The sequence below is a fragment of the Barbus barbus genome, assembly GCF_936440315.1.
Source record: "Barbus barbus genome assembly, chromosome: 21".
Lineage (NCBI taxonomy): Eukaryota > Metazoa > Chordata > Actinopteri > Cypriniformes > Cyprinidae > Barbus > Barbus barbus.
In genome coordinates this window covers 11,522,719-11,535,492 of record NC_136749.1, presented here as the reverse complement: position 1 = coordinate 11,535,492, position 12,774 = coordinate 11,522,719, and the positions used below count along the sequence as shown (strand labels likewise).

Below are 12,774 nucleotides of genomic sequence, written 5' to 3'. Positions count from 1 at the left end.
AGGGTTCAAGGTGCTGCATGCAAATATCTTGTTAAGATATTGTTCAGATGTCCATAATATGATCATTAACATCGTTTAAACAGCACTGTGAATGACGGCCATAAAACCTGTTTTGACTGATTATTCATTATTTATATATGTAATCATATCAGGGCATGGCAGTAAAAACGAACATATATAAATGCAAACATAAATGTTTATTATGTGTTGAATGAGTATGTCGAGTGTTTTATTACTATGAGTGTGTGTGTGTGAAATTTGAGTGACAGGGTGGCCTTTTTTTGTGGTGTGGGGGGTGAACGATGACATTGTCCCCCTCGCTGTCACGTGCTGTGGAATATGCTGGCTGGCTTTGTCAGCCTGTGACTTGTTCTGCTTTTCTGGCAGTTTCATACAATGGTACCCTCGTTCACTATGATGTTATCAAGCCCCTCACAGAACGACTGCTGGAATTCAGGCCTGCATGCATGCATCCTTACCTGGGACACATGGATAGCACAACCTTGAGACACAGCAAGCGCTCATAGCAAGGAGGACTCAAAGGAGGAGTCAAATATCAGGTCTTTTTTTCTGTCTTTTTTGGCTTTAGTATTTTAATATTATGTGTACGGTGGGGTCTGAAAGGTTGAGGTCACACTGAAAGTCTGGGAATCAAATTTTGATTTTAAATTGATAACTAAAAAATGTTACGATGCAAAATGATCATATTTCATATTTTGTACAATTTGTAGGTCAATCGAATTTGTAATATTGATCATGTGACAGTCACATATTCTTGGTTCTTGGTTCATTTTGAAATCATGATCATCAGGTTTCACTCAAAATTCATGTTCATTTTCCAAATCAAATTCTCACTCAAATTGGGATTATATATTGTAAAGAAAAAAAATACAGTTCAAAAACAGTGCTGTCAAATTATTAATTGCGATTAATCACATCTAAAATAAAAGTTTTTGTTTACATAATATGTATGTATACTGTGTATATTTATTATGTATATATAAATACACACACATACAGTATATATTTTGAAAATATTGTATTTATGTAAATAATGTATGTATATACATTTATATTCTTATATTTTATATAAATATATTTAATATATAAACAACATATTTTTCTTAAATATATACATGCATGTGTTTGTATTTATATATACATAATAAATATACACAGTACACACACACATATACAAATGTAAACAAAAACTTTTATTCTGGATGCGATTAATCGCGATGAATCGTTTGACAGCACTATTCAAAAACATTTTGAATACTCATCTATTAAAACTCATAGTATACTTGTAAGTAATACAATAATATATTTTTACTCTTTTTTGTTTTTTTTAATAACACACTGTGCAAAGGTTTTAGGTCAGTAAGATGTTTTTTTCAGTACGATGCATTAAATTGAACAAAAATGACAGTAAATAATGTTAGAAACTTTCTATTTCAAATAAAAGCTGTTCTTTTGAATTTCCTACTTTCGTTATTCCTGAAATTTTAAAATTTTCAACATTAATAGTAATTAAAAATGTTTCTTGAGCAACAAATTAGCATTTTAGAATGATTTCTGAAGGATCATGTGACACTGAAGACTGAAGTAATGATGATGAAAATTATTGTATTAATATTTCTTAATATTAGTTTTTACAGTATTTTTAATCAAATAAATGCAGCCATGGTGAGCATAAGAGACGTCTTTCGAAAAACATTACAAATTTTACTGACCCCAAACTTTTGAATGGTAGGGTATAATAACTGAAAATGAATTCATGGCCATGGATTATGCTAAATTAATTACTAATATTTACTATTGTACTATGTACATAGTATTTATTAGATGTGATAGAAAACTATACACATTTAAAATGTGACATGATTAAAAATGACTAAACATTATTTACTATTGACTAATGATTGCATATATTTTAGGATGTTTATAATTAATTTTTAATAATTATCATGTTAAAATAATTAAAATTATATGTATGTATATATTAAGCCTCATTGTAGTGCATGAAAACCATGTCAATTTTTTTATGTATTTATTTTGATAAATTTATGCATTTCCAATCTATTGACCTGATTCTAATACAGTCATGCTGTTCACACAGGATGTCTCTCAGAACGGAGGGGGTTCAGTGTGGTGGTGTTGCTGTGGAGTTTGACGATGATAATGACAGAGTTTCCCCTGTGATGAAAGCCAGGAATATACCACGTATGTTTCTTTACTTAAATCAAACTATTTATATTTCTTTGTGTACAGAGGGCAGGTTTAATACGTGGTTTAAGTCGTGGCCTAATGGTTAGAGAGTCGGACTCGTAATCCAAAGGTTGCGGGTTCGAGTCTCGGGCCGGCAGGGATTGTAGGTGGGGGGAGTGAATGTCCAGCGCTCTCTCCTCCCTCAATACCACGACTGAGGTGCCCTTGAGCAAGGCACCGAACCCCCAACTGCTCCCTGGGCGCCGCAGCATAAATGGCTGCCCACTGCTCCGGGTGTGTGTTCACGGTGTGTGTGTTCACTGCTGTGTGTGTGCACGTTGGATGGGTTAAATGCAGAGCACAAATTCCGAGTATGGGTCACCATACTTGGCCGTATGTCACTTCACTTATATAACTACACACTCAGTTTGCTTGACAGGATATGCAAGGAACAGTTCACACAAATGTAAAACTTTGAGTCAATATTTAATAACCATTCCGAGTCTTTTTAAACCACTTGACTTTCTTTCATGAAACAAAAGAGAGAAAAAAAGCTTGATCTATTCAAGTCAAGTGCGATATTACAGTTACAGGTTCATCTCAATAAATTAGAATGTCGTGGAAAAGTTCATTTATTTCAGTAATTCAACTCAAATTGTGAATTGTGAGACGGAAGTAGTTTAAGTCTTTGGTTCTTTTAATTGTGATGATTTAGGCTCACATTTAACAAAAACCCACCAATTCAACAAACAATCTCAACAAATTAGAATACTTCATAAGACCAATAAAAAAAAACATTTTTAGTGAATTGTTGGCCTTCTGGAAAGTATGTTCATTTACTGTATAGGTACTCAATACTTGGTAGGGGCTCCTTTTTGCTTTAATTACTGCCTCAGTTCGGCGTGGCATGGAGGAGATCAGTTTGTGGCACTGCTGAGGTGGTATGGAAGCCCAGGTTGCTTTGATAGCGGCCTTCAGGTCATCTGCATTGTTGGGTCTGGTGTCTCTCATCTTCCTCTTGACAATGCCCCATAGATTCTCTATGGGGTTCAGGTCAGACGAGTTTGCTGGCCAATCAATCACAGTAACACCATGGTCATGGAACCAGCTTTTGGTACTTTTGGCAGTGTGGGCAGGTGCCAAGTCCTGCTGGAAAATGAAATCAGCATCTCCATAAAGCTTGTCAGCAGAAGGAAGCATGAAGTGCTCTAAAATTTCCTGCTAGATGGCTGCGTTGACTGTGGACTTCAGAAAACACAGTGGACCAATACCAGCAGATGACATGGCAGCCCAAACCATCACTGACTGTGGAAACTTCACACTGGACTTCAAGCAACATGGATTCTGTGCCTCTCCACTCTTCCTCCAGACTCTGGGACCTTGATTTCCAAATGAAATGCAAAATTTACTTTCATCTGAAAAGAGGACTTTGGACCACTGAGTAACAGTCCAGTTCTTTTTCTTCCCCATTATTGTGGTTTCAAGAGATACCCGGAATTTATACTGTAGCGACGGTCATTTATTGAAACTCAAATGTAAATATTCTAATATTTTAAGATACTGATTTTTGACTTTCATGAGCTATAATTAAGCTCTAATCATCAAAATTAAAACAAAAAAACTTGCAATTTACTACGTTACATGAAATGAATCTAAAATATATGAAAGTTTCACTTTTTGAAATAACTTACAAAAAAATGAACTTTCATGACATTCTAATTTATTGAGATGCACCTGTGTACTGTATATACGATTATTGTTTTGGGCTACAAACAGATACAAATTTAATTACTGTAAATCCACCCAAGCTTTTCATGTTATTGACAGTTTGTGAGGAAAGTATGTGAATGTCTGATTCGCTTTAACTCGTTCACAAAATACAGTGATGGTTTTCATGAATCAGAGTGATCCGGTTCTTGAGTCTATGGTTTATGAGACTAATCTAAAATCCTCAGTCCCCATTCATCATAATTGTATGCAGCGACCAACATAAATCTTCATAAATTTTACTTTTGTGCTCCACGGAAGTAAAATAAAACAAAACAAAACCCCAAATGAGTTTAAAAATTAAACAATCCTTTTAAATTTTAAGGTAAGGCTTATTATAGAGTGATTAAAATAGAGGAACATTCATCAGCTATTTTATATTAGACGAAGCTTAAAATCTGCAGAGCCTGCTTGTTCTTGCTGTCTGGCTTTAAATAGTCTATTATTCTACAACCAATGCGCATACAAGTAATAAATCTTTCAAAACTCTTTATCTCATAGAATCAGCCCTCATCTGCCTCAAGGGCCCCAAGTTCCTCATCTATGTGAGCGGAGCGTTATCTATGTGGGTAAGGAGCTGTTTTCGTATCTGCAATGCTGGCACTCAGTAATCGGGGCATAAGCTCTGGCACACTATTACAGGTTTTTTCATGATGCTTTGAGGACCACACAAAAGATGTGAATTATGATATCTCAGGTATGATATCTTGAGCTGATCATCTCTTTTCGCGTGCCAGGGTGATCGCATGTGGCATTTCGCCATCTCTGTCTTCCTGATTGAGCTGTATGGGCATAACCTGCTGTTAACTGGCATCTTTGGACTGGTCGTGGCTGGATCGGTGCTCATATTAGGGGCTTTGATTGGAGACTGGGTTGACCGCAACCCGAGAAACAAAGGTGAAAATGCATTATGTAGTGCATTTATGGTAAAAAAGAGAGAGAGAGAGAGAGCGAGAGAGAGAGAGAGAGATATGTCATGTCTGGTTTATTTATTTTTTAAATTATTATTATTTGCATTAATATAGCGTAAATTTACATGACAATTAAGTACCTTCCATATTCTCAACATTGAACATTTCACAATTTTTATTATTATTTAATAAAAATGTCAGCTATTTATATATCATGGTATTGATTGTTGTACTGTCTTTGATTTATTCAGACATTTAAATAATAAAAAACTTCTATTTTTCTTAATATATTAAATCCTTAAGGTCAAGATTAAAAATAATAAAAATAAATCAATAATAATATAATAACAATGACAACAATAATAATAATGATATTTAAACAGACTTTGTTGACTTCATGGAAAACAAATAAAGATCAAACTTCTGAACTGACTACATTAATGAAAATTATCATGAAAAAAGAGAAAAATAACTTCCTCCCAACTAACTAATAAACTACCTAAATTATTATAATATAAAATATAAATTATAAATCATAATCATAATAATAATAATAACAAAGGTCCTTAAACAGGCTATAAACTAAAAAATATTGAAATTTTTTTTATTTTAAGTATCATAATTCCCTCTCTATCCATCTCCACAGTTGCCCACGCATCCCTATTTATTCAGAATATCTCAGTAACAGTCTGCAGCATCGTGCTCATGTTGGTGTTCTCGTACAAAAAGAGGATTGAGGAAATCTGGGATGGGTGGCTAACTGTAAGTCCCTCTTACACTGTTTGTACCCTAAAAATGTGTCATTATTATGCCAATTCAGAATGCAATTATGTGTTCAGAGTAGCACTATGTGCCTACTGTCTCTGGCTAGTCATTGCTGAACATAAGTAGTCCTGCTGTTATGACATAGCATAGTAACTTATTGCATCACACAACTCACACAAGGTGGTTTGTTATACGGTGGTGATCGTCCTGGCAGATGTGGCGAACCTCGCCAGCACAGCTCTCACCATTGCCATCCAGAGAGATTGGATAGTGGTGATCACAGGCTACAACCGTGGTCATCTCGCAGGTATGGACTTTACTTCTGTTAGCATACTGCTAATCTGTGAATTGGAAATCATGGGTGTTTTAAAATTTACCAGTCAAATGCATTAGTTACTGTATATTACTTGCAAATAAACATGTACTGTATCTTCTCTCAAAAAACACTCCACGCAGGAGAAAAAACTCAACTGATTTCATCAGAGTTTAATGCTAGGATGTTGCTAAGCTAACAGTGCAATGCTCGAATAAGCCTGCAACTACAATGCACACTCAAATATTCTGTAAAAAAAACATTTTGAGCTTTGATTACCTCCTGATACAGGAATGAATGCTACAATGAGGCGGATCGATCAGGTGACCAACATCCTGGCTCCACTGGCGGTGGGTCAGGTAATGACCCTGGCCTCTAATGTGGTTGGCTGTGGATTCATCTTAGGATGGAATCTGGTGTCCCTTATTGTAGAGTTCATCTTCCTCTCCAGAGTCTACCGGATCGTACCAGCGCTGTCCGTCAAACCACCAGCTATGGAACATCAAAGCTATTTAGAGAAGAAAAGAGAAAGAAAACGCTCACAAGGTAATAAAAGATTCAAACCCATGATATATAAAATATATATTTAAAGTTGCACAAGGTAATAAAAGATTCAAACCCATGATATATAAAATATATATTTAAAGTTGCACAAGGTAATAAAAGATTCAAACCCATGATATATAAAATATATATTTAAAGTTGCACTCAGTAGTTTGGTGCACATTTTAGTTGATATTGCAGATATTGCCTCATACTGACACCTGATGATGTGGATATAGCATATTACAGAAGTTTTCATATACCTTTGTAGAAATGTGTTATTCGCTATTCAGAACTGATTTTTTCTTTAAAATTCCAATTTAGTTTCTGAATTTGAAATGAAATGCAGTTTGAATTTAAATGGAAAGAAGAATTAACAATGAATTGACATTCATATTACTAATTTTTAGCAAAAAAATAAAAGATAAACTTTAAATGTGGGATTAATAAACTCATGTTTGAAAGTTATGAAAAATGATTCAAAAGCCTAAAATGTGAAGGTTTATAGGCCTTACGGACAAAAAGAACAGCAAAACAACAGATATGGTAGATAGAACAACAGATAGATAGATAGATAGATAGATAGATAGATAGATAGATAGATAGATAGATAGATAGATAGATAGATAGATAGTGGTAGACAGACCGTTCAACAGATAGATAGATAGATAGATAGATAGATAGATAGATAGATAGATAGATAGATAGATAGATAGATAGATAGATAGATAGATAGATAGATAGATAGATAGATAGATAGATAGATAGATAGATAGATATTCACCTGTGATGAAAGCCAGGATGGTACGTATTTTGGTTTTAGGACAACTTTGAAGAAAGTTTTTGATCCACTTCAAATGTTGACTAGTGCAGACAGACAGACAGATAGATAGATAGAATTACTGATATATAATCCAAATCCACAATCCATCTTGGTTTGTTCAGGCAGGACCTCAGCATGTCCAGCCGCTGCCATCTCAGAGGAAAGCACCAGCCTGCATTTACAAGAAATAAGGCGAATACCAGTGTGCCTCCATCGGCTGCGTGGGCTCCTCAACACCTGCCGGGAAGGGTGGTGGGCGTATTACAGACAGCCTGTTTTCTTCGCCGGCCTGGGCCTGGCATTCCTTTACACCACAGTGCTGGGCTTTGACTGCATCACCACCGGCTACGCCTACACCCAGGGCATCAGCGGCTCACTGCTCAGCATTCTGATGGGCGTGTCGGCTGTGGCGGGGCTTCTGGGTACTGTGCTTTTCACAAAGCTGCGCAAAGCATATGGCCTGGTCAACACTGGGGTCATTTCCAGCGCTCTGCACCTAGCTTGCCTGTTGCTTTGTTTGTGCTCCGTGTTTGCCCCCGGTAGCCCCATGGACCTCAGCCTGCTAAATATGGGGAATGCGTCAGATGTGGGAGGGATGACCGGAGGTCACCAGAGACACGGATACCCACTGCGTGGAGGCAACAACCAGCCTCTGCTGCCAGACCGTTCCTCCATTCACTGGACCAATAACACTGTGCTGTTTGAGAACGCACCAGCAGGGACTGAACCAGAGTCTTACGTCTCCATCATCCTGCTGTTCCTTGGAGTCATTACAGCTCGAGTTGGTGAGTAGATGCCTTTGTCCTAAAATATAAAAAAATAAAAATAAATAAATAAACATTTATACACTACTGTTTCAATTTTAGGGCTAGTATGATAAAAAAAAAATTTTCAAAGAAGTCTCTTATGCTCACTAAGGCACTTTTAAAAATTTTAATGTATTTTTAAAATGTAATTAATTCCTGTGATGGTAAAGCTGAATCTTCAGCATCATTACTCCAGTCTTCAGTGTCACATGATCCTTCAGAAATCATTCTAATATGCTGATTTTATCCTCAAGAAACATTTCTGATTATTATCTATGTTGGAAACAGATATGCCGCTTATTTTATTTAAATTATTTTGTATTTTTGTGGAAATTATTTTTTTTTTTCAGCATTCTTTAGTGAATAGAATAAAAATAAAAATACAAATAAACAGAAATAGAAATCTTGGTAACAAATTTTTACTGTTACATTTAATACATTTAATGTGTAATCTTTTTCATTAAAATAATTAATTCTTTACAAAAATTTTGGGCAAAAGCTTTCATTATTTCTTAGGAAAAATCTTTCAACAAAAACTGTTTCATTGCTTAATATTTTAAAAACTTTTGTCTGCAAAACAAAGTCATGTTTATGGAAGTGTATATTTTGATCTCAAAATTCTAAAAAGTTGCAAGATACCTTGAGAAAGAAAAGTCTTATGCAAGTTTTTTGTAATTGAAATAAAAATTCGCAATTCGATTTTTGTAATTCTAAATTTATGTCTGGCAATTCTGAATTTATATCTCCCAGTTCTGACTTTTTCCCTCATAAAACAGGGAAATGTTATTATAGAGATGACAACAAGTTTCAAAGTATGAGAGAGTTTGAACTTTTTATGACAAGGCAAGATTATTTCTGGTTCTAAAATGTCATGTGGTATGACTCAACATCTCAATTTAGTAAGAATTGTACACTAACTGATTATATTACACGTTATATCATGACCATGATGTGTAAAATAATATATACAGTGTTGTTGTTTTCCAGGTCTCTGGTCCTTTGACCTGACAGTGACTCAGCTCTTGCAGGAGACCATATGTGAATCAGAGCGTGGGGTGGTGAATGGAGTCCAGAGCTCCATGAACTACCTGATGGACCTGCTGCACTTCATCATGGTCATCTCTGCACCCCAGCCACAACACTTCGGCATCCTTGTCATCATCTCCATCCTGTTCATTTTCACGGGACACACCATGTACTTCCTGTATGCCAGGAAAGTCAAGAGGAAACCACGTACAAGCAACACAAATCTCTCTTGAGAATGTGTCTCAATCCCTGCAATGTGCCATGTGTTAAGATTCACTTACACAAAACGCACTGTATCCAGCTCAGTACACTGAAAAAAAGCTGTCGCCGTGATCTCTTCAGAAGAAAGAAAGGGTTTGGCAGCAGCGTAGTACTCAGGTGAACATAATCAGGAAACAGCGCCTCCTGTTAACAGTCAAAAGAAACACCATCATAATAAACTTGGAGAGCCAAGCTTTCCTGGAAGTTAATAAGTGTCTTAAAATGCACACTATTACAACACGTACATAACTCAACATAGCTGACACAACATGTTTTCATGGATTATTAGCTAAGTAAACACCTTTTTTGTAAATCTTCTCACATTTGTCAGCTAAACAGAAACCAGTTTTTAATAAAACGCCAGTAAATGTCTTCTTTTTTCAAGATTTCTTAGTAATCATGAAAATTGGTACTTGGCACACAAACTACAACGCTCGTCCAACAGACAAAAGCTGCTTCTTACAGCACGTAAGGGGAATAGATCTTATTATTTGTGCTTTTGACTGGCTGATTAATCTTTTAGTTTTATCCCTAACTTTTCAAGTGAAAGATTTGTGAGTTTTAACAAGACCATGGACTGTATCTGTTCCGCGTTTATGTAAGTATTATGTCAAGGTCTTTTAATTGATTACTTTCACTTACTGAGTGTTACTTTTGAGTTCAAAGTGGATGAAGACATAATCTTATACCTCAGCACTTAACTGTTATGTTCTGAACTTGAACTTATTTGTGGACAGTAACTACAGAAGTAATGGTTAACATATATGTACAGAACTCAGACTGCATTGCATCCGTTTCAATTGTGTTAATAACCTATTGTATGGATTATCAGGGCTCGCAAAATTTCTAAATCCCTGGTAGCCCTTTGGGCAGGTACTCTTCAGATTTTGGTAGCCCGAAAATACATTTAACTAGCCCAAATAAAATAAAGACCATAAATGTCAATCAAAAACATTTTCAATACACAAATATCAACGAATATCAAGGAAAGAGTACTATTTACAAGGTATCTGCAGAATTCTTAAAAATCTATTTAAGGCAATTTGAAAAATTATTTCTTAGACAGTTTTAAATACGTTAAATGGTATAAGGCCTTAAAAACTCTTCAGTTTAGTTGTATCAAATTTAAGGACCCGTGGGAGCAATGTTCCCTCTAATTTTTTTTCTTGCTGAGCAAAACTTTTCTCTATTGGTCAGACATTTCTGGCACCTGAGCAAAAGCATTCTTTATACCAGACCTGTACAGCATGCACACAAAAAAGTGTGTAACTTTTAACTTTAATGTGCTATTTATATTTGATTTGACTCTTGATGTAACTAAATTATGTACATTTTAGGTTACCTGAGAAAACATTTTTACTGTACAATACACTGCAGTTCAAAAGTTTGGATCAATAAAGTTTTTTAAAGAAGTTTCTTATGCTCATCAAGGCTGTATCTATTTGATAAAAATACTGAATATTATTTCACTAAATAATATTGTGAAATATTATTGCAATTTTAAATAAATGTTTTCTATTTTAATATACTTTAAAATTTTATTCATTCCTGTGAAGCAAATCAGTATTTTCAGAGTCACATGATCCTTTAGAAATCATTCTAATATGCTGATTTTTAATCAATGTTGAAAACAGTTGTACTGCTTTTTTATTTTATTTAATTTTTTATACTGTATTTTTTTGGGACCTGTGATATTTAAAAAAAATAAAAAGTTAAAAAGAACAGTGTTTAGTCAAAATAGAGATTTTTTTATTACAATATAAACTATTCAAAAGTTTGGGGTCAGAAATTATTTTCTTTCTTTTTTAAAGATACTTTAAAAACGTTTAAAGAAAGTTAAACAAACTTTATTCAGCAAGGATGTGTTAAATGGATAAAATTGATAGTAAAGACTTATATTGTTAGAAAATATTTCTATTTTGAATAAATGCTGTTCTTTTAAACTTTTTATTAATCAAAGAATCAAAGAAAAAAGTAACAGGTTCCAAAACAAAATATTAAGCAGCACAACATTTTCAACACTGATAATAAATCAGCATATTAGGATGATTTCTGAAGGATCATGGGACACTGAAGACTGGTGTAATGATGCTGAAAATACAGCTTTGATCACAGGAATAAATACTATTTTATAGTATAGGTATTAAAATAGGAAACCAACATTAGAAATTGCAATAATATTCACTATATCACTGTTTTTTCTGTATTTTTTAAATGAATACAGCCTTGATGAGCAAGAGACTCAAAGTCAAAGACTCAAAAACAAGGTCAATGATTTATCAGGTTTATAATATAGCCCTAACATAATATATTATCAAAACAAACTATTTAAACTGATAGAATAGAATAGAATACAAACTGAAGCAAAACTTAAACTGAGATCTGTAAGTTAAATATATATATATAAAAAAGTGAACATATGAATTCTTCTATAGCTGTCTAAACATCGTTATGAAGTACAGTTTGTACAATACTCTTGTGTGTGACTGTACATGTTTCAGAGTTTTGTTACCCATCCTCCGTTATTTCCAGCACTTAATCAAGACACTCTTCTTTAATACATGAGGACGTTTTATTTCACATGTCATTGCGTTTGCGTCGTCTCTCGTGTTGAGCGCACTTCAACCATTGAAGTATTCAGTTTCTACAGCGACTCATTTGGTGCATATCGTTCTCTTTCTATGAAACCTATAAACCGCATTCACCGGCTCTAACTCTGTCGTGACATCAGCTCTATAGCGGTTTGCCCGAGCATTGCTACTCTTTCCCTTTTACTGGCGGCATTCAATCAAATGGCTTCCAAACTCATTTTTGTGCGAGTGCTCAGCTTAGAGGGGACACTGCGTGGGAGCCCTGTATTTAAGGTAGCCCGTCGGGCAGGGCAGTGATACATTTTGGTAGCCCGACTGGAAAACACAATAGCCCCGGGACGTTTGCGAGCCCTGATTATGAAACACATTTTACTTCCCAGATTATGTTTTACTGCTGTGTTATGTTAAATGTTGTTTGAAGATCCTTTAAGTGTCAGACAGTTCAATGATAACCAATAAAACTGCTTTCAGAAGGAATGCCTGTTGAAATGAATACTAAATGTGGCTTACATTGCTGTGTATTTTGTTAAAATATGACAAAATATGTCAAGCAAGTTAAAATGAAAATTTCAGCAACTATGTATCCCAATCTATACAGTCACTCTGAAGTACATTAATTAGTGAATCTTCTATAATGAACATGTTTTCACTGTCTATATTTTTTATTAAATTGGCCTGTTTTTTGTTTTTTTAGGGACCTAATGGGCAGGTTTGTAATTCTGTCCTTTGTTCACCAGATATTACTAAAGACTATAAGCAA

General features: G+C 34.7%; 1 protein-coding gene across 1 annotated transcript; it reads left to right on the top strand.

Moving 5' to 3' along the window:
* Window positions 1–2,120: 2,120 nt before the first annotated feature.
* On the top strand, window positions 2,121–9,395 carry LOC306887790 (ferroportin; the record flags this gene model as incomplete). The annotated part of the gene is made up of 8 exons (XM_079445803.1): window positions 2,121–2,223; window positions 4,477–4,544; window positions 4,713–4,872; window positions 5,533–5,648; window positions 5,832–5,958; window positions 6,256–6,510; window positions 7,453–8,115; window positions 9,124–9,395. 8 exons carry the CDS (start codon window positions 2,121–2,123, stop codon window positions 9,393–9,395), a joined length of 1,764 nt encoding a protein of 587 aa, XP_079301929.1.
* Between the last annotated feature and the right edge of the window lie 3,379 nt (window positions 9,396–12,774).